We start from the raw sequence: 22,502 nt of genomic DNA, 5'->3' as shown, positions 1-22,502 counted from the left end.
GATGAAGTTAAAGAAGAAAACTTAGAACTATTAAATCCCTAAGAGCTGGTCTTTTGGAGCTCCAAAACACCTTAACAATTTCTAAAATAAATTAAAAAATGCCTTTTGAAAGTAGGCAGCAAGTTCCAAAGGACTGCAGAGCTTCAGGTACTGTCAATAATTCTTTTAGTAAACATCTTTATGAAATGCTTAAAATGACATCTGAATATGAGACACCCAGATGGATACACACACATGCATAACAAGGGGGTGAAAATTTTTTTAAAGTATATGGTTTTGAGTGCTGACTGAAAGTACCAAAGTACCTTCCTGTTTCCTCACAGTCAACATAGCATATTATGATATAAAGAGAATCATATTTGCAATAATGAGCATTACTGTAGCTGGGGTTTTAAAATACAAGAACTCAGAAAAAAACATTAAAAAACACTGACTTAGTAACAGAGAGATTACAGTTCTTTCATTTCTCCCTCCTTTTGAGCCCTTACAGAACACAAATTGTATTTTTTGGCTTTATATTCAGTTACAAGTATTAGATAATTACTATGAAGTTAAAAACCAAAAAGTATCCAGATGACTCACAAGTTAAACTCGCAAGTTCCTGCACGTATCATTACATTGGCAGTAAACAGTTAGCAACAATGACCCTTTTCTGAAGCGAAGGAGGAGAAAATAAGTCAAGATTAAACAAAAATGTTAATACATATGGATAAACAATGGGCTTAACTGCTCACAGTTTTCCTCTTTGCTCAAGAATTTCTTAATACAACCTGCTTTGAAATAAGCTTGTCGAAAACCTCTGTAGCTAAGAGTTCCTGCTCCTTATTCCAACCCAGCCATACAGATGGGTTTTTCAGAAACACACACGTATATATATATATATATATATATATATATATATATATATTCATATGTTTCCTGAAATAGTGTTTCTGAAAAATATATGAATAGGCTGCTAAGCATAACTGAATGCTATTAACATGGAGGTATGCAACAGAGTAGAGCACGCCTGCAGCAGCCTTCGCAAAGATGCAGACATGGGCATATGACAGTGACTGTCAATAACAACAACAGGAGAGAAGGTTCAGGTAGAACCTTTTTTGATTGTTGCTGGACCTCCTACTTACAGCACAGCCTCTGCTTTCTGGCTGCCGTGAATAATTCCAGGATTTACAAAGCAAAATAATTCAAATTAATAAAATTTAAAAAATCCTTAAAAAGAAATGTAAACTATTCCCAGCACACTGTAACAAGAGGCAGCTGGAAAACATATAACTACTTCACAAGAGTTAATGAAATTAATCCTGTCTCATATCAGTGAATACTAAAGAGAGCTTTTTAAAACCAATCATACTTGTGTGATTGAAGGTGGAATGAGGGCAGAACTTCATTTCAGGAGCACTATTAGCTGTTAAGACAGTGTTTTGAATTCACTCAAATTCATTTTAATGACAGCACACCGATTATAAAAGCCAAAATTCTGTTTCAGAATATTCTGTACACCAAATGTATTATTTCTGTAGACAAGAATAAGACATATACATTTTTTAGGCTTATATAAACTGTGGAATGGCATGGCTTAGATCTAAATGTTGGTTAAGTCCTTATAGCAAGTACTTAACGTTTGTCTCTTAAGACTTGTTAAAAAACAGAACAAAAACAAAGCACCCAAAATATAACCCCTGGAACTCCAAAAGATAATTGACTGAGAGAATACAACTAGAGTGGAGGAAAAAATAATTTACAAAAAGCACGCTATTGCCTACTATTACAATATCACTTTTTTTGAAAGCACTAGAAATGAGCTTGAAAGGAGGCTCAATCCACAGTAAGTATTCCTGTAAAGTACTTAATCGGTCTTCTTAGTATTGTTAATAACAGAAAGCAATGTGAATATATACAAAGAAAGACCCCAGGGAGTGAAAAATGACACCTTTGATATATTTTTCTATTGGGACAACTCTTAGTAGGGAAGGGGAAAACTGAACCATTGTTGACTTACTCATTAAATAAATAAATACTAAAGGAAAGCAGAAAGGCAACGTACCCACTGAGAAAAGAGAAAAATGAAGGGAAGGTGGCAAAAGGGGAACTATGCCTCTGTTGTTTCTTTCAAGAAGCAGCTTCAATTTTCTTCTCTAAAACACTGCTAAGGTAGGGAAGAGAACGGATTAATATTTTTCTCCACCCCTCAACCTAGCAGAGAGAACTGAAGAATGAAACAACAGTGGTAACCGCACCCTGTGCCCAACACCCTTACAAAAAAAAAAAAAAAAAAAAAAGGGGGGTGTGTGTGCTCAAAATTATTAAAACTAGTTGGGAATCTGCACTGGAGAACCCATTTGAGAATCACAACAGTCAGAGGTTCTTCATGCAACCAGTATAGGTGACTATTACTGGTGAAAGCAAAGGAGACAATTTTCTCCTAAAGGCTTTGCAAAGCCTCCCGGCAAAGCCAAAGCAGTGAAGAGAAACACTGAATTTTTAGTAATGACAGAAATTATTAAATAAATAATAAATCTCATCACAGGATGAAACCTGCAGTTTGCTCTTCTCAAGACGTGGATGGTCAGTCTCACCTCAGTGCCTAAGAAGATGAAAGAAATCCTCCTGGAAGCACTTCCAAGCAAAGAAAGGACAGGGTGAAGACTGAATAGTCGGCATGAACTTAAAAGGGGGAAATTGTGCCTCACCAACCCAACACCCTTTTATGATGAAATGACTGGCTTGGCAGACGATGACTGATATTACATACCATGAATTCATTCAGCAATGCTTTTGACACTTTCTCTCAGAAAATCCTCACTGACAAACTGAAGAGGCACGGGCTACGTAAGTGGTCAGTGAGGCAGACTGAAAATCAGCTGAACTGCCAAGTCCAAATGGTTGCGATCAGTGGCACAAAGTCCAGTTGGAGACTAGAGACCACTGTCTCTAGGCTAGTTAATCATCAGATAAAACATGGCATGCTGTACCCACTAGTCAAAAATTTATTAGTATTATTGCTCTCCTTGAAAGATACTTGACTTTTGCCTCATAATGTAAGATCATATAAACCTTGTATCTTAGAAGCGATCATCATTTATAGAATAGACCTTTAAATGTTCAGCAAGTCACAGACAAAAAACAAATGGTAAAAAAACGTCATCAAGATGTTCCAAATTAACACTTTCAAAAAATGCCCCTTCTGATGAGAGCAATGCTGATTCTTTTTAATAATAGTTTTAATTTTAAATTGTTGGGCTAGGATATATGTGGTCTAGTACATACTATTGACTTTTGGATACTTTATTCAGAGGCAGAAAAAATAGGTAATGGATTTGGAAAAGAGAAGCACCATTGCTTGGTACCATTACCCTTACAGACCTCCTGCAGACTATCTGCCACAGCCAAGTAAACATTAACTTTCAAAGGTTTTTCTCTAAAGTTAAACTCTGGATGGAAAAAAAACCGGAACTTTCTATTTCTTTTTACGGATTTTGTACATGCTGCCAAAAACAAGAGCAAAATACATAGCTTAGATTTAAGTAGCTACAAAGATCTCCTGTGCAACAGCTCCAGCAAAAAAATGGTTTTCTGCCTCCTCCATGATATATACTGCATATGTATACAGTTTTTACAAGAAAATGATTGATTCAGTTCTGCTTCAAATAAACCATTTATTCTTCCCAGTATGACCCTTTCTAAAGGTTATACTCCTCTCAGACATGACTAAATTCATTGACTGAAAACTACATGATATTATCAAGCAAAAAAGACTTGAACTTATGATTGTTTGAAGAAATGCTCACCTATTGCTCATGTCCATCGGTGGCCAAGCTTGAAGTAATAAAACCAAGTGCTGAAACTCAGATGGGCTGTGACTAGATTCCAGAAGTCCCAGGAAGAGATCATATCTTTTTTCTTCATTTTCAATATCTGCTATCTCCACCTGGGGAAAAAAAAAAAAAAGAAAACCAAGTTTGTTTTGGTTTTGTTTTTTAAGAAATCAACGATTTAAAAGAAATGGACAAACTATCTGTGAAGGACATCACTGCTGTAAAACAATGTAACTGTAATTTTCCTGGAAACCCGTTTTCTCATCTCTCATTTTCAATTACATGCATCTCTCTTCTTCAAACACCAGAAGTTCCTTAAATTTAATTTTCAGGATACATAGACATGCATACGCACACACACACATGTATTTTTAAAGGATGGGTATATCTCGTGCTTCTCTAACACACATTACTCTCACTTACCTATGAAGATTCAATGGTTTTACCTGAATTCTAATCTTTTCTCCCGTAGGAAAGAGCCGTGAAAGAGGATTCTAAATTAAATTTACCCAGCAAAGAACATATGCTAACAAGTACTGTAATATTTCTCTGTATAGGTGTTTGAACCTAAGAAAAACAAAATCCTACATCCCATCAGCCAGCACCAGACCACTTTATCTCAGGAAAAGTGCCCCATCTGAATTCAAAATCTTCAGCTTCTGCCAGAACTTGAATTCAAGGTTCTTTTACAGATAGTTACTGCTTGCAGTTTGCAGGGTAAAAAACTGGAAGGTAAAAGGTCTAACTGTTGGAGGAAGGTTGCCGTACATGAGAACCAACTTGCTACTGAATAAGCAGCTTCTGTTTAAAAGTTTGGCTATCACACTAGAAGGGCTTTCACAAATGGAATACATATTCACTGCCTACCTGACATGAAAAAAGTACTTGGAGTTTAAAAATAATTTGTTACAATAACAAGGTAGCTTCCTCTGTGTTATTAACACATGTTAATACTGGATTTTAATTCTAAAGTTTGAAAGTTCCAGGATATCAAACACTTCAGCTTCATCTTATAGTTCTGTTGAAGATACACAGAATTAACTCCTAACTTTTCTTTTTCAGTCCAAGTAGTTTGAAGACAATAAACAGCAACAAAATTTTTCTTAGTTCTACAGCTACCCTAAAGGATTAAAGATCACATTCCCATCTTTTCAAAGAGACACTGAGACATCAAGGGCAAATTTTTCAAAAGAGGCTAGAAAACAAAGATTACTGATGCATTTATCAAGTTGCCTAAGTAATTTATGACTTTAGAATATTTAGTGCTGAAAAACAGTTTGCTTCTCTCTGAAGGGTACTTCTGAAAGTACCATATACCAAAACATTTCAGACAGTGAAGAGATTTTTCTGAGATCTGTCCATTTAAAATACTTTTCTCTACTACAAACGTCATATAGCAGACATTAGTTACCCACTTGTAATATTTGTGAATTCCATCTATACTTGTTAATATAAAATATTATGATCTTCAGTATTTAAATCCCAAGGCTGAAAATTGAAGGGATAAGAACAGCAAAGGGTAAAAGGGACATAAGACAGGCTAAGGATCAAAAATATTTAGCAATTTAGCAAATTATGTACTATCTAGGCAACAAAAGCTCTCATACTGCTTCATCAAACTCTGTTTTTATAAAACTAGCTCTTTAAGTATTTAAACCAAGTAGGTAGCATTCTGGATTCTGAGTACATTTTAGTATATCTGCACAAACAGCATGTTATTTCAAAACACAGACTAAATGTTAAGATCTCTCTAATGATAACCACAACACCAGCAAGAAATGGCAAAAACAATATTAACAGATGAGAAAAAATGTCACAGAAATTGAGCCATTACTAGCAGAGAACAGATCATTCTTTACAGATGCCTGAACTACTTTCTGGAAAATGTCTGTAAAGACACATTGTTAGGCAGAATTCCAGTAATTAACCTAACATTATAATGTTGCGTTTTGGACAGCTGGATCCTTGCAACATGACTGCTGATAACAAAACGTGCATTAATATGATTGAATTAAATCAGAAGAATTAACTTATTCTCAAACATGGTGCGCATTTCTGCAATATGTCTTTCTACAAAGGCGTTTTTTCAAGTCACCTACATTTCCCACTAAAAGTAATAAAAATAAAGTGAATTTTCTACAGTGTTATTTATAATTTTAAAGAAAACTATTGAAAATTCACTTTTTATATGGCATTTTAAATGTATGTCACTTCCATTTACCGTGAAACAGATGAAATGAGAAAGTAGCAACGTAGCATATAAGCATGCATAGCTTTAAGAGTACATGTGATGATCTAAAATTGCAGCGCTAAGGATAGAGGAAATGGAAGGTTAATGAAAGAGCAACAGATGGAAAATATCTAAGTACTGAAGGGTTGCTGACAAGTATGATACTTAAAAAAAAAGTACTAGTCTTATCCTGTCTTAAACTCCCCACCACTCCACCTTTCAGACCCCTTTTTTTTTCCTTCTTCAATGTATCTTATGCTTCTGCTCCATGTCAGTCATCCCTATATGCCACACACATCTGCATTTCAAGTATGTTTTAAGAATTATGTGACTCCTGTGACAATGTGGTTTTTTAAACAACTTCCCCCCCAAAGAAAAGCTGAGATTCAGAGATAAACCCATGCTTTAACAGCAAGGATCCCTGACTCTGAGATGATGGTCACAGGATCAATTGTAACAGGAGTTGAAAACATCATTACATACAGTGATCCTGCAAAGACCATGTCCACACTTCACATTACACTGCAAGTAGTCCCACTGGTTTTAGTAAGCACAATGTCTAAAATTGTGTCTTTACAAATTGAGTTGACTAAAATCTATGCAAAATTTGTCCACTAGCATCACTAGAAAAATCCTAAAGCACAGATCAACACTATGTACCAGAAACACAGACAAGAATAAAACATTTAAAAACTTCAAGGCATAGTTATTCCTATAAAAAATGAGTCCTTTTTAAGTATCAGTAGATATGATCTGCTATGAAGTAAATCACAGAATCATAGAGTAGAATCATGGAATGATTAGGGTTGGAAAGGACCTTAAGATCATCTAGTTCCAACCCCTCTGCCATGGGGAAGGACACCTCACATGAGACCATGTCTTCCAAGGCTCTGTCCAACCTGGCCTTGAACACTGACAGTAATGGAGCATTTACCACTTCTCTTGGCAACCTGTTCCAGTTGAACAAGACACTTAAATAGTTTCTGCACTGTTTTATAGTATGTCAAGATAATTTGCCCTGTCTCTAATTCTTTCCTTATAATTCTTCAGAAATAGAAGTTATAATCAAACCACAATAAAAAAGGATAATTCCTTGCTACAAGAAAGCAATACCTTGAAGCAGCACACTGGAATGACTTTTTTTGTTATGTTTTTATTTATTTATTTATATATACTATACATATAAACATACCTATACACAGGGAGCATAAGTTTTCCTCTGTATTGTCTTCTCTTTGTGAGGCTGAGGGGAAGCATGGCTAAGAAGCAGCTACCTCTCACAACAGAAACAAAGCAGGCTCTGTGTTAAAAGGTAGAAATTTCATCCTAACAGTGGTAAAAGCTATCTGAGATGAAGCTGCCAAGGACAGTGAAGCCTGCTGTTTTGTTGTAATAGCACAGCAAAAAGTGAAAAAATTCCAACTTTAATTGAACGCTCTTTGTAGATTCTGGATGATGGCTCAATGTTGCAATGCGAACAGGCACTGCATTTCTGCCAGTATGATCCTCTTTAAAACCATGGAAATAGGAGAGTAGAACCCAGCGCCCCCTCCCTTCTTTTTACCCTTTTTTAAAAATTATTATTATTTAAAAAAAAAAACAGAAAAATTCCTCTAAACCACTCAAAGGTTTACCATGCAAAGATAACCGTGAACTGTTCAGAGCCCCTATAGTACAAGTGCCTGTGAAGAAGAATCCATCACTGAACAGAATAATAAGGCCCACAGCACGGCAGTAAAGAGTACACTTGAACTTCAGATGATTCCAAAGGAATGGGGGGGGGGGGGGAACGGGACACCAGGGAAAAAGAAAGCAAAGCGTTTCAGTTTTAGCAACAGATTTGCTCAATTCTATCTTGATTTTCCCTAGTTTCCTGCCTTCTCTTTTGGCAGTGGAATACAGCTGGCTTCACATTTTTCATTAAAATAAAAGGCTGCGCAAATATTTACCACAGGGGGAAAGTCAATTAGGGAAATTAATCTGAGAAATGATGCTCATGATAGATTATAAAACAAAATACAAATTAAATAATAACAGACCTTATGTTAAACTGCTTAAATCCATAAATTCATTATCCAGGGACTACATATATTTAAAATCAAGCATATGCAAACATCTGCATATGCTAATGTTCCTTAAACAAAAAAAAAAAAAAGAAACTCACAAAGCAACATACAGGCTACACAAACAGCACTGACTCTTGCTCAAAACTGCATTAGATACTACTAGCTGTCAGAACCAGTGCAAACTCCTGTTAATTTCACGTTCTTCTCCTGAGCACTTTTATATCATTTCCCAGTTTCTCCTGTTACTAGGTAGCAGTAGTAAGGATGGCCCATAAAGGAGTTCTAACTCATCTCATAATACCTCTCCTTAACAAAAATCAGTCTGCCTGTCTTAAATATTGTCCAGAAGAGAAAATTAACTACATTTCTGAATGAGAGTGCAGACTGCAGCTACAGACTGCAGCAGCTACAACATGCCAGAAGACAAAAGTCAGATTTTCTTTTTATCTGAGATATATTATTCTGGGTGCCTTTGAGCATGGACACACGATATACTTCACTGAATTAGCTATTTTTCATCACGTAGTTATGTTCAGCTTACCAGTAGCAGAGACTTAACACAGCATATGATCCATCACAAATCTTACAGGGACAGTCTTGAACTGCTGTAACTCACAAATCTTAAGAAAACTAGAACACTTGATACAATATTTATTGCTGGAGTCCAGTTATTTATCAAACAATTGTTCAAAATATCTCAGTTCTAACATCATTTTGCTAGTAGGGAGTTACATCAGACAAAATCCCCACAAGCTTTATAAAATACATTTCTATACAAAATGTGAAGTATATGGCATGGATGCTTCTACCACTAAAGTACAAATAAAAAGATCGGTCTGGCAGTTGACTGAGATACTTGAGCACTGCTTCCAGCTCTGGGGCCCCCAACAGAAGAAGGACATGGACCTGGGAGAGCATGTCCAGAGTAGGCCACAAAGATGATCAGGGGGATGGAGCATCTCTCCTGTGAAGACAGGCTGAGACAGTTGGGCTTGTTCAGCCTGAGGAAGAGAAGGCTCCAGGAAGACTTTATAGCAGCTTTCCAGTACCTAAAGGAGCCAGCAAGAAATCTGAAATGGGACTTTTTACATGAGCATGTAGTGACAGGACAAGGAAGAATGGCTTTAAGGTGGAAAAGGGTATATTTAGATTAGATATTAGGGAGAAACGTTTTCCTCTGAAGGTGTTGAGACATTGGAACAGGTTGTTCAGAGAAGCTGTGGATGCCCCATGCCTGGAAGTATTCAAGGCCAGACTGGATGGAGCTTTGAGCAGTCTGGTCTAGTGTAAGGTGTCCCTGCCCATGACAGGGGGCTGGAACTCGATGATCTTTAAGGTCCCTTCCAACCTCAACCATTTTATGATTCTATGACTGTATTCTTCAACAGTACACTATCAGAGCACAAACACACCCTTTATATGACTTGAGCCACCCTGAGGAAACTTGGAAGGCATTTTCTTTATATCCAGTGCTGAAATAAAAGCTTAACGCACTTACAATCCCTCCTCAAATAAAACACCAACTGTTATGCCTGATGATAAAATCTTACAAGGATTTATGAAGTTCTTTTCCATCAATGATTAGATCCTATTAGGTACCCAAAATGCTGAAACTGCTCAACATGCTTTATCCACTTTCAGTGCACAAAGTTTTGACTCATCCTTTTGTTGCACAGATTTGTTATTGCTTTATAGATACGCATCACATGACATATATGAAGGGAGTTCAGATATAAAGGGTTCCCTCAAAAGTTTGTTCTGTAGCTTTTAGAAACGCAGTATTTTACACAAACTGTAAGATAATACACTCGAACAATGAGAAGGTTACATAAAGCTGTGGACATCATACATGATTGATAAAGAAAAACTTTGGCATGTCAGTCTGCAGGATCAGTTGTTTAGTTCAGCACGTTATCTCAGTCTTGAAACTACAGTAAGCTTAAAATCAGTATTTACAGCAACAGTGGTATATTGCTGTATCTAAATTGTGTCCCTAAGGCATAGATACCCAGTATATAATGTTCTCCTGATCTTAAAGGACAGAGACATCTGATAGAGTTGTAAATGCTTTATTGTTGAAGCTCTATAATTTGAGAATCTGGTGCTGACTGACTAGCTGATAACCTAGAGAGAGTTTTGTTGAACAAGACTAAAATGCCAATAAAAAGATCTGTCCATTCCAATCCAAACTTCTCCTTTCACCTTGAGATAAAATACAAAACACTGTCTATTAACATACAAAAACGGTGAGCAGGAAAACTAATGCTGACATACCTTCTGCTTCCGTCTGTCCAATGAAATCTGTTCTGCAAATTTGAATAATCCCGTATCACTATAATACATTTTCCATCTTCCAGGACTCCCTTGTCAAATGGACTATGTTTTTATTTATCACAACAGCACCATCACTATCCAAAGCTCTAGTGGTACAGATTTCATCTACGGTGCATTTTAAAATAATAGGCAGATCTGAAATGAAGGATTCTATTCAGATTTGAGACAGGGAATGCTGAAACTAAAACTTGCTTCCACTCATGAGAACAGGGCTTAACATAGTTTATAAGCAACGACAGAAAAGGATGGATTACGATTTGACAGAATTTCTGTAACTGCATTTGTGCTGTTCATAGCACAAATATGACAATAGTCTTGCCTTAAGGAGTTTACAGTATAATGAGGTAAATCAGCAAAGAAAATACTGCCCCTCGTATACTAACAGGCCAGTCAGGATTGGTCAATGAAGAAGCTCATCTTCCTATTTTGTGGGTCAATCTGCAGACTGTCAATCCCTATTCTGCAGGTATCTGTTCAGCTATTTATACACTAATTAGCATTTACATTCTGAAACACACTGGGCCTACAACATTTGTTTAAAAAGAAGACTTGTAAATTGTGACTGAGAGGGATATCCTCATAGACACAACAGGGTCAGGCTGGGGAGAGTAGTAAAGGGCTCAGAAGAGCAAACCATCACATTCCCTAGCCACCTGTCTTGCCAGTGTCTGGGCAAGAGCACACACAAAGAAAAGAAGTCAAGAGTAACCATGAGAGCAGCTTGGGCATGGACAGTTTGAGGTATTAGTTAAAGGCAGGTTAGGAGGAGACATCACACACAGGCAGACAGAATAGGTTAGAAACCAGCAAACTAATCTGTTTTGTGGGACACACACTGACAGAGATCCCAAGAAGAAGGGAAAGTGAGGAACTACCCCACTCTTTCTCCTTACTGTTTTGCCCTCACTGTATTTATAGTCCCATTCTTCAAAGTTATTTATAGTCCCAGTCTCCAAAGTTTAAGAGATTGTAGTGCTGGAGGAAGCCATTATTGCAATCTATTCTGATAATCTATATATCTCTGTGCACAATTTTATCCAATAACTTTGCACTAAACTTGTAACATCTGTTTGAGCTAGAATGCTTCCTAACAGACTGTCTTTTGACTGAAGTGAACAAGTTTAATAGCTTCCTGGTAAATTATTCCTAACTATCGATGGAAAGGTAAATCTTTATTATTTGATTTTACCAAGATTCTACCTAACTTGATCCTGCCACAGGAAAATCTGAATACATAGCTTGTCTACACAGTGTTGTTTCCAGTTCTTATTCCTAATTAACCCGCTCTGACTACACAGATATACTTTTCCTATTCTTCCTTCCATGTGTGTGTTTTTGACCACTGTTGGCTGCAGAATACTGGGCTGGACTGGAGCTTTATCTGAATCAGCACTGACATTTTTATGTACTTGCACGCTAATTGAAATTTACATTCTGAAACACACTGGGCCCATATAATTTTATCACATGCATCGTCTAAGTGGAATTGCAGAAACGCAAGGAGTCAGGTAAGCTTATCTTTTTCCACATATGTAATGCGCACTATCACAAGGTAGCTAAATAGGAATCAATGAGGTCAAGCAAAAGCTACTTCTCAAAGATGTATTGTACAGACTTAACCTCAAATTTAGTATTTCCTTGCAACTCTTTCCCCAGTATTTACCAAAATTTTGTTTTTTAAACAATGATGTCACACAGTACCTTTCACTCTATGTGCTAGCACTATAATGCCATGTACAGAGTTAAATGTGGCCAAGAAATATAGCTTAAAGAACACATTTATACAGCACTAGGTTTTACATACTTCAAATATTCATACTGTTTTAGAATTAAATTAAAAAGTTTTCCTAGAAAAAGCAGTATTGCCAAATGACTATGATGAGGCACTGACATAATCTGCTTCCTTACTGAGCTTTCAGTCTTAGTACTGCACTTGCATCCTATTTTTGGAAAGCCTTTTTCGTAAAGCTGATAAGAACTTTTGAGAAAACCCATGGAAAGCTGTGGTTTAGACTGTAAAAGTGTTAGTTTTCTTACCCACTGCTGGGTAAGAAAAGTGCAATTTGAAGAGCACATACATACAACAAAGCAGCAAACCTGGCAAGTTCAAAGATTCCCTGTGCATTATGGAAAAAAAAATGCCAGCGCATGTCATTTGAGAAGTTCATCTTTCCTTTAGCACAGATGAGTTTTACCTTCTTAGAAATGTATTCCAAATATATTCCCCTCATGCAAGAGGAACCTGTCAGTTTTAAATCAGGCTTTTTTATCTTACTTTCTCCATCCACCCAAATTCACATATGAATAATCCCACTTTCAATCCATTTTCCCCCTTTGTAAATGGAAACTTACATGGTAGCAAGTCACAGCTGAGAGATGGTAACTTAAAAAACCTGTTCCATAAATGCTCTCATACAATGATGGAATTTCGTTCTATTTTATGAAATAAACCACTATACGAAAACCTTAATATTGTTTGTAGCCTGGATCAGCGCTGCAGATTAAATTCCCTTGCTTGAAAGAAGCAGTTTTGAAGCTATGTTTATGGAGTTATCCCAGTTAATAAAAATCAACAGCTATACTAAGGAATATACCCTCAAAAAAACCAACAAACCAAAACTAACAAAAAATAAAAAATCCTAACACATTCTAAATACTGTTGATTTCCATTACTAGGGGGAATATAACCTGAGATAATGACACAAAAGGCCTACCTCACATCTCCCCTCCATTTAAGACCAACAAGGCCACTGGAGTTCATGGTGGAGCATAGTCCAAGTTCTGAACTCACAAAGCAAACACAGGCCACTACGACCTAGACTTGGCAAAAAAAATATCAACAACTGACAGATCAGAAATGTCTGCTATCAAAACAGCAATCTGACAGCAATCAATACAAAATTAAGACTGAAGTTGAGTTTGAACATGACAAACTGTTCACAACCCGTATCTTCTACCCCAAGAGAGGGAGAACTCTAAGGTCAGGCTTTCTTGAACTTTCCTCAAACCTGGACTTCACATATTTAAAGTTATTATGAGTGATGCCCACATATGAAAGCCTGCTGCACATAGATACTAAAGTAATGCACATGATCCCACAGGTCAAATCCTGCTCACACTGAAGCTAGTGAACAGGATGCACAAGTTACGGGATTCAAGTTTAAAAACAAACCAACCAGAAGCCTACTGGTGACGAATTAAACAAAGGCTCAACCACAAGCTGAGCTGCCTGTCTTGTAGAAATACCCAAGAAATTTCACGTCTGAACTGATTTATATATTGTTTAATTCCTTATCTGCTTGATATGCAGCTCACTAACACTAGGAAATACACACAGATTCAATAAAACATGAATGTGCTGCCTAATGCATGAAAATGCATAACTTGTACAGAAAATAAAATCCATTCATTTATATTCCGCAGAAGACTATGTCCTAATCTGCAAACACATTTCAGCACAGAGAAAACCTCTGAACTAGAGGTACTAGATATTGATAGAGACATTAGGGAAAATCAAGAAAAAGTATGCATCTGAAAGGTTTATATATCTACTTAGCTAGAACTGAAAGAGACAGGCTTAACATACATGTAATTTAAAATCTATATTGACTAGGTGTCAGTTAATAAGTAAAAATTTCTATCTTTATAAATAATGGCTAAAACAATGATCTGTGCAACCTGAGGGACTTAAAAACATGTAAGTCATTTTACTTGTATGCGCCAGCTACTAATCACTGTTTCATATTTCATAGTCTATGTATAATATACTCTACATTTAGAATAGACAAGTGTTGGAAGTTGCAACCTAGAAATTACAAGATTTTAATCTTTCAGTACTACTTTTAGCTTTAAGCTGTTAAATTAGCATCAGCCATTTCCCTCAACACCTTATGCAAGCGGCTCTTCAATTTAGCTTTTCTGATCATCACCAATATCAAGCATGTGCAAGCTCCCAGTATTCACCTAAATGTATAACTGCTGTCTTAATAACCAAAGTCTGCTATTCTTGCTAACAGAGGGAAAATGATTTTAAAAGCTGCTTTCAAGTATGTGGAGGCAGTATTCTCATGGGAGAACGGATAATTGGTACATGAACTCTGAATAATCCTGAAAGATACAGCAAGGCCATGAGAGGCCCAAGGAAGCTTAAGCAAGCAAGATAAGAAGCAGCTGGAATTCACTGAGTTAAGAGAACTGTGGACTGTTGGCAAGCTTTCGAGGTCAAGTTCTCACACCTGTGCTTAGCCAATTATATGTTAGTCACTAAGGGTCTTCAAGACACGTATCCAATCATAATATGCCAAATCACTGTAACTGCATGTAAGAAATAGTATATAAGGAGTTAAGGCTTTGCAATAAACAGCTTTTGTCTGATCATATTGATCTCTGACTGGGTCCATATATTCTGCGGCACATGTAAATTAAAGCCTGTAAAAATTAATCTTTCCAAAATGTCATCCTGGAGATAGACTAAACTGACAAACTAAAAGATCCTAGACCAGGAGCACTTAAAGTACCAAATGGATGGATATCACAAAATTATTTAAGCCATAAAAACTGAAATAAATGAGTAGCACGGTTGTAGCCATAAAAACTATCAGAAGGCAGCAGTCAGCATGGTGCAACTGTCATACCAAATAGCATTATGGAAGCACTGTAACTGGTGGTTTTCTTTTTGATTTTATGTAGCAAAAGTCACAGTCCTAGCAGTCACAGTCATCACAGCTGACTCCCTATGTAATAATAGCCACAATGTGGGGAAAAAATAAACCAAAACAAAAAAGAAACCCAAAAAAACCCTCAAAACCCAACAAAAAATGAAAGCCACCACTCGATCAACATGAACTACCAGAAATTACTACTATTTTAGGAATACCAGAGAAGTGCTCCTCAGATGATAAGAGTTTACAGACCTGTAAACAAAGTGTCAGCTAGCAAGACAGTTGATGAAATAAGACAAAACTTTGAAACAGGCATGGCATCAACAGAACATAAGCTATTAATATAAAATACTCATTAAAGCTATTAACTAAATAATGCCTAAAGAAAAACAGTTTTACAATTTATTATATTTTCATAAGGCTTTTGACAACATTCCTGATAAAACCACTGAAGAACCTGATCTGCTAACAGGAACAAAACCTACAAACAAACCAACCAACCCCCGAGTTTATGGTCAAGTAGTAAATGTAAAAAAGTAGAATTTTTATGATTTCATGACTGCTTCTTTCCTTATATGAATTAAATTATGTTTTTGGAGGACTGGAAGCATTTAACAGAACACTGCACGCAAATAAGCTGGAACAAAAAAATCTATGGTATGTAAATGACCATATGACAGCAAATGGTAAAACCAAAAGATTTTAAAATATGCTAAATTAGCAGCATCAAAACAGGAATATGAGCCTCACTGAATGAAATTCAGAGACCTCTGAATGTACAGCTGAAATCAACAGAGCAGTTAAGGTGTTGGGATGCATAAACATTCCATTTTTCCACAGGGAAATCACACTCACATCTCCAACAATCTCCTTTTCAGGAGGTATGCTGCGTAACACAGTGGGCTCTGAGATAGAAGGAAGGATAGTTGCAGAGAGAGAAAACACTGTGGGTTTAGTAACATGATTTAATTATTTACTTAGACTGAGTAAACAGCAGAATAAGGAAACAAGTGATGAAGTACATTAAAACAGAGCAGGGACTTTTGATTTTCTGGATTTTACTATCCTATAACACATAGAACAATATATACCAAGTCACATAAAGAGGTAAAAATTTTTTTTTTTTTTTTAAATCCTACAAAGTTTCAGCATGTTTTGCACTCAATGCTGTATGGTGTACCAATGCCGAGAAACTAGCAAGAGACACCCAAGAATTACAGTTCATCCACCAATTTCTTTGCAACATAATAACAGAACACGAAATACATCACTACTGAGCTCTTAATTTTTCTGAAAATGAGATAAAAGCAGAATATGCAACGATTAAACCATTCTCCACTTACAACTTCATTACAAAAGATCTATTATAACAAAGTGAATTGTCCCCCATGAATCCACTCCAGAGCACTCTTATCTTCCTCTGAAGCAACTGCTGCTAGCCACAGAATACTGCAGTACTCTGGCCTTGCCTTCAATACCATCATGTACACTCAAGCTGTACTGCTTTTCTCTCTACTTTGTCTTATCCGTTTTACTTGTGTAGTTAATGGAAAATATTTCATTTGCATCTTAAAGCAGTTAATTAATCACACACGCTACAATTTTATGTTCCCAGAAAAAATACGTTTCACATGTTCTCATAAGGATAAATTGCATCTTCAAGGAACGGAAATTAGCGTTTTAAAATATTAATTAAATTTTAAATTAAATTTCTTAAGCTTACTTTTTATGCAATACCAGTAGAGAAACAATGCTATCAGAATTACAAACATCACCATAACAAATTTACTTAAAGTTGATAGGGCCATAAATCTTTCTTCTAATTCAACATTTTTCACAAATAAAAGGTGGCTGAGGATTAAACAGATAACAGCTCCTTCACTTGTATTTTGCCAGATGAAGCCAAAAGCAAAGTCATTGTTACCTGATAAATTACTTTAGAAAATGATTTGGGAATTCTTAACTCTCACTGTGCTTTCCAAATCCTTGTGTTTAAATCTTTCTGACACAAGTAGAGGCAACAGGAAAATGCTGAAAATCAGTGGACATTGACTTACTCCCACTGAGACCTTTCTTAATGAAGTCATATGAAGAAGCTTCATGTAAACATAAACATATTTTTCATATAGGGGGGAAAGAGGAACAAAAGAGCAATGGAGGCTTGAGTGTTATACTCAAGTTCTCAGATAACCACAGTGTCAATATAGACATTATTAAGGTTGTTGAGACACATAAAACTTGCATACAGCTTACATAAACAGCCTATATGAAGGAAGGACGAATGCATGGGGTACCTACACAACACAAATTAATCTTGCAATTTTTCAAAGCTAAAATTAGGAAAAAAAAACACCACAAAACAAAACAGATAAGAAAGGTGCCTAAAGTTATGATCTCAAATTTGCATTAAGTATTCCTTATGATTTTCAAAAATGCTCAGCTCTCAGCAGCACTGTAAACCCCAACATCATGAAAAAAAATAACGTAAAAGTATGAGATGAAAAGCTAAATGAGATTACCTTCTCTAAATGACAAAGCTATTTGCATTTAAGCAGCATGCAAACAGTAACTACATTTTACATTTGCATAATAATTAAACAATCCTTTTCAGACAAGGTGTGTCTCACAGAATCTTCACAGATATTAACTTCTTATCTTAAACTAACCCTTGGTTTACCTACAGAAGCTTTGTTAGTGCCATTATAATTTCCTGAGGCAACCCCCTAACTCTTCTAACTCTTATTACTGTAATTTATGCCTTGGTCACCGAACTGGAAGACTTGTGTATACACACATAACCTGTTAGTTGACACCTTACATATGTTAGTGCTCTGAGTCACTACATTCTGTATTTTTATATGAAAAAAATGGATTGCCCATCTTGGATGGATAAGGTTAAAATCTGATATACACATTCTAAACCCATGCTCTTCTACCTCCTCCCAACATTTTTTATATATATATATATATATATATGTATGTATGTATATAAAAAGAAGTCAGTACCTTGACCCCTATTTTTCATGCACCAGTTAACTAGAAAATTACAGAACCTGAAAAAGCTCAGATAAAATTCATCAAGGGGATTAAAACAACGCATGCTTTCTCCCTCCAGTAGTGTGGGATGCTACTGAAATGTGAATTAAAGACTCTCAAGCCTTTGAAAGATTAAGACTCCTGAATTTTTAATTTTGTTAACTAATCATTAGAGAACTGGAAATTGCTGGGTTTCTGACTGTTTGATAGGTAGCTGCTTCCATAAAGTACATTTTTAATTTTGTAAGAGCTGGCCTGTTTCCCAGCAGTACCCTGATTTGTAGGACCACTACTTATAGCACCTAGAGCATAATTAAATATTAAGTCTCTCCTTGATATATGCAAAGTCTGGCTAAGAGGATCAGCAGACATACTGAGGGGGTCTTTCACACATTTTCTGGTAATTGAACACTACAATATCATTACAGTCATCTTTACTCAATAGGAGTCCACACTCATCCTTTATGGTGTCTGCTGCCCCTTTCTGTACCAAGCAATGGTAAAGGAACAGAAGGATCCCCTTAAATCATGTAAAAAATGTCAAGCAGGTAAGGATGAACCAATCTGGAAGTAAGAGAATGAATAATTTTTTTTTAAATATTTGCAATTTAAAGTTCATTTAAAAAAAGATCCAAACGAACAACCTTTAAACACATTCTTCTACAATCTAAAATTAACTTCAATCCACACATCCCCCTTCTTAAAAAAAAAAAAAAGTTTTTTTTTAATTTACTACTTTGCTTGATGAGAAAAGATGACCAAATTAATAATGGTGTAGTGATGCTATATAAATTGATACCTACAGACTCAACATAGTAGTCTGAGCACATGTTTGAAATGTCTACTTTTTGACCCCGCTTCACCCAGGACTACCCAGCAATCTGATCAAACTTTTCAATTGTGTTTCAACATCCCCTTCTGTAAAACAAGGCTGCTTTTGAAGGCCTTTGCATCTGAGACATTAACTTGCACAAGAAACACACTTAGTGAACGGTTTGCCCAAAGCTCGCTCTCTACTTTTCAGCAGTCATGGAACTACTGAATACTGCAGTGTTCTTGTACCATGAAGGATTGTGAAACATACAAAGTTTTCATTGTGCTATTTTATTATGCTATTTCCCCTGTTTATGAATGCACAAAATATGCAAACTTAAATATCAAATAAAATCATTGCTCACTTTCTAGTATCAACTTGTAGACTAGCATTTGACATCAGCTGACTAGAAGAGGAAAAAATAAGCAAAATATAGTCTAATAGCAGTGGATCACTCATTTGTTTTTTGGACATTTGTGAAAAACTCTGAATTCCAATGCCTGGTACCTTACAGACAAACCAATATGATTCTCCTGTCTAAATCACAGCAAAAAATATTCAATGCACAATCACTAGCACAAAATATTCAATGAAAACAATAGGTTCTCATCTATCACATTAGCTTGAACTGACATGAAAATTAGTATAATGTTAAAATATGCTCCAGAAGGACTTTTAGCAGCAATTTTTAGCACTCTGAAGCAGCAATTTTGGTGAAACCCCAATGATTTTCATACATGTAGATATAAGCACAGCCTTCACTATTGCAAAGCAAAAAAACAATCTCTGAACTTAGCTAAATAATAAACACCATTTTCAGAGACTTTTTATATTACAGTATTGTATACACATTTTTATACAATTAGCTCTGAAATGTTTGAATTTTTCTAGCACAGGAGTTAAGCTTTTTACTACATGGCTTCATGCACTACTTGCTTACTCACAGCAAAAGAGTAGAGCGCTTAGGTGATCAGCCAGTCTGTGTTAGGAGCAAATGGATGGCCGCCAGGGGAATTATTTTTTTTTTTTTACCTAGGGATTGAAGACATTCTTCCCTCAAAAAAAAAAACAGGTATATTTCCCTGGCTGAAATTAGGAGTATTCTAAAAATCTACTACTTCAGGGAACGGAAATTATTAACTGATTACATGGACAGACCTAAACAGGCTGGAAGAAGGGGCCAACAAGAATCAAACAAAGTTTAACGGCCACACTGCATCCAGGACAGAAGAAGTGGGGAGGGATAGGCTGTGGAACAGCTTTGTGAGAGGGCCCTGGGGGTCCTGCTGGGCAGTGAGCCACACAAGCTAGCAGCATATGCAATGCACTCAATTTTTCAAATATCACGAGGCAAAGCAAATGGGTGTGTTTCATGTTGTAAAGTTATATACATTTTGACTTACCACATTATGAGAAAAAATCAAAAGTAATCAGATCTCATATATTTCTCAAGCAAGTGTAATGAGTCCCACAAGATTTCTGACAAATACAGGTTCTGTCTTCTACAGACATGGGTGAAAACTATTACTACCTGTAACTTTTTTCTTAAAACATACTCCAGTTGAATCTTTTAGACTTGAACTGCTTTTAGATTGGAAAACAGGTCACAGGCAACACAAATATTGACAAAGGATTGAACTGAAGAATCCAATCACAGAGGGATGCCTGAAGTGCATCTGAGGAGTTAAGAGCATGTATTACTGTGAATGCAAGAGAAAAAGTAATTTCTAAAGAAAGCAAGAGATAAGCATTTTCTGTTACTTTTAAGATATTATTAGGATTATTCCCTTGGATGATCCTAGCACAGTGACTCAGAACTGATATATCGCTTTTGTTTTATATGAATGTGTTTTTATGCATAGTTTTTTTGAGGAACTATTAGAAATCTTCAATTTCAGTTCCATAAGGTGAGGAAAGACATTTAGAAAATGGATAAAAAGTAACTCTGCTCCTGAATAATTCTACCTGCAGCAAGTGATATTCATTATTTCAGAACAGCACACAAGCTTCAAAGACATGACTACTTCTTCCTTTTAAGACTTTAGTATATTTACATTGTAGATAAAAACGTAGAACCTCTAAAAATATGTATTATTATGTATTACAATATATATTAACCACTTCACCAAAATAACTTGTGAAATAAAGCAGTTAAAATATTAACGAATAACCAAGAACCTTTTTGTATATATGGGATTTTTAATACTCTACTTGACAAACGCAAGCATTTTCACTCCTGAGAATATTCACTAGATGATCCTTATTAGTCTTAGATCAACTTCTACATATACTTTAAAAAAATGAAAGTTAGGCACTTTGTTACCCTTTAATTCAGAAGGAAAGTTAATGTGTTTTCATCTTGAAAATCAGAAGAACTCTGTCTCTTTTAGTTGGAAACAAATAAATACCTAAATGTAACTTCTTCCATCAATGATTTTATCTTATTTTTTTCTGGACTTATACACTGAGAAAGACTTAAAACTATTACTTGGGCAGTTAAATATATGAACTGGTTTTAAGCAATTACCATCTTTCAGTTGTTAGATGCTGCCTCTTAGGAGACCACAGCAGACTATGACTGAAAGCCCTCTCTATCTATTAAGTCTTCCCATGTGAGAATGTCCTTAATATTCCTACTACACATTCATGGAATAACACTTTAAGATCCCAGAGGAAAAAAAAAAAAAGAAAAAAAAGAGACAATGACCAGTAATTCTCATTCTGACTATAATATCACACCAAATAGAAGATACAGAGGGAAGTTAAAATTGACAGGAAAAAAAGGTCAGAAAAGAAAAAATATACAAGCACCTCAAAGTCAATGCTTGACATGGTAGAAAATCATTAGTGTTTAATCGAGTTTGGTATTATGTACTCTTGATCCCAAACAAAAGCCGAGGAATCCATTAACTTTACACAGCTTTGTTTTACAAAGAATCATAATGTATTAGAAACCTGATTCAAAAGAAAGGTAGAATTAGTCCCCCTACCAACAGCACGCATCACAACCATGTCCTGGTAAACCAGCATTTCATCTTATAATCCTTGTATAAAACCAGTCTTATACTATAATTTACAGCAATCAACATTAATACCTTTTCTTCAGGCCAGCAAGCTCTAAGAACAGCTTGTGTCCTGAAGTACACAAGTAGCTTGCTATCCTCATCACTGAGATGGAAGGCTTGCTCCAGAATTTGCAATACTCTGATGCGAGGCTTCACTGCTAAAGAGTCATCACCACAGAAAGGTCTCAACCAATCCAGAAGGTCATCTGAAGAAACTATTTTCTCCCTGTAATTAAACAATACAGTGTTCAACAGTCTTTGGTAATCCTGATGAAAATCCTACATGTATTTTCAAAGCTGTTAACAAGTACATTCAATACACAACAAATATGTAACACTGGAAGTGGAAGAACTCACCTCTGTGAGACTGCAAAGAAATTAGCCCCATAAATCGCATGCCTAAAGCTAAGTAGTGCAAGTTTTGAACACCAAATAACCATGTAATAACATAGAAATCTATCTATACAGTTATATTCTC

The 22,502-nt window shown here is 35.9% G+C and overlaps 1 protein-coding gene across 4 annotated transcripts in view; it reads right to left on the bottom strand.

The window, feature by feature from the left end:
- NBAS (NBAS subunit of NRZ tethering complex) overlaps positions 1-22,502 on the bottom strand; it is a 182,562-nt gene that overhangs the window by 21,887 nt on the left and 138,173 nt on the right. For 3 of the 4 annotated variants that reach the window (XM_057431920.1, XM_057431922.1, XM_057431921.1), the window contains 2 exons: positions 22,055-22,250; positions 3,792-3,931 (listed from right to left, as the gene is read on the bottom strand). In XM_057431920.1, the coding sequence (XP_057287903.1) occupies positions 3,792-3,931; positions 22,055-22,250 (336 nt within the window). Of the gene's footprint in view, positions 1-3,791; positions 3,932-13,162; positions 13,269-22,054; positions 22,251-22,502 lie in introns of those variants that run through there. The other variant, XM_057431924.1, reaches the window with a different exon arrangement.

The sequence above is a fragment of the Pezoporus wallicus genome, unplaced genomic scaffold (assembly GCF_028554395.1).
Source record: "Pezoporus wallicus isolate ANWC-B61680 ecotype Strahan unplaced genomic scaffold, APGP_CSIRO_Pwel_v1 contig_161, whole genome shotgun sequence".
Lineage (NCBI taxonomy): Eukaryota > Metazoa > Chordata > Aves > Psittaciformes > Psittacidae > Pezoporus > Pezoporus wallicus.
This window is presented reverse-complemented; position numbering and strand designations above follow the sequence as displayed.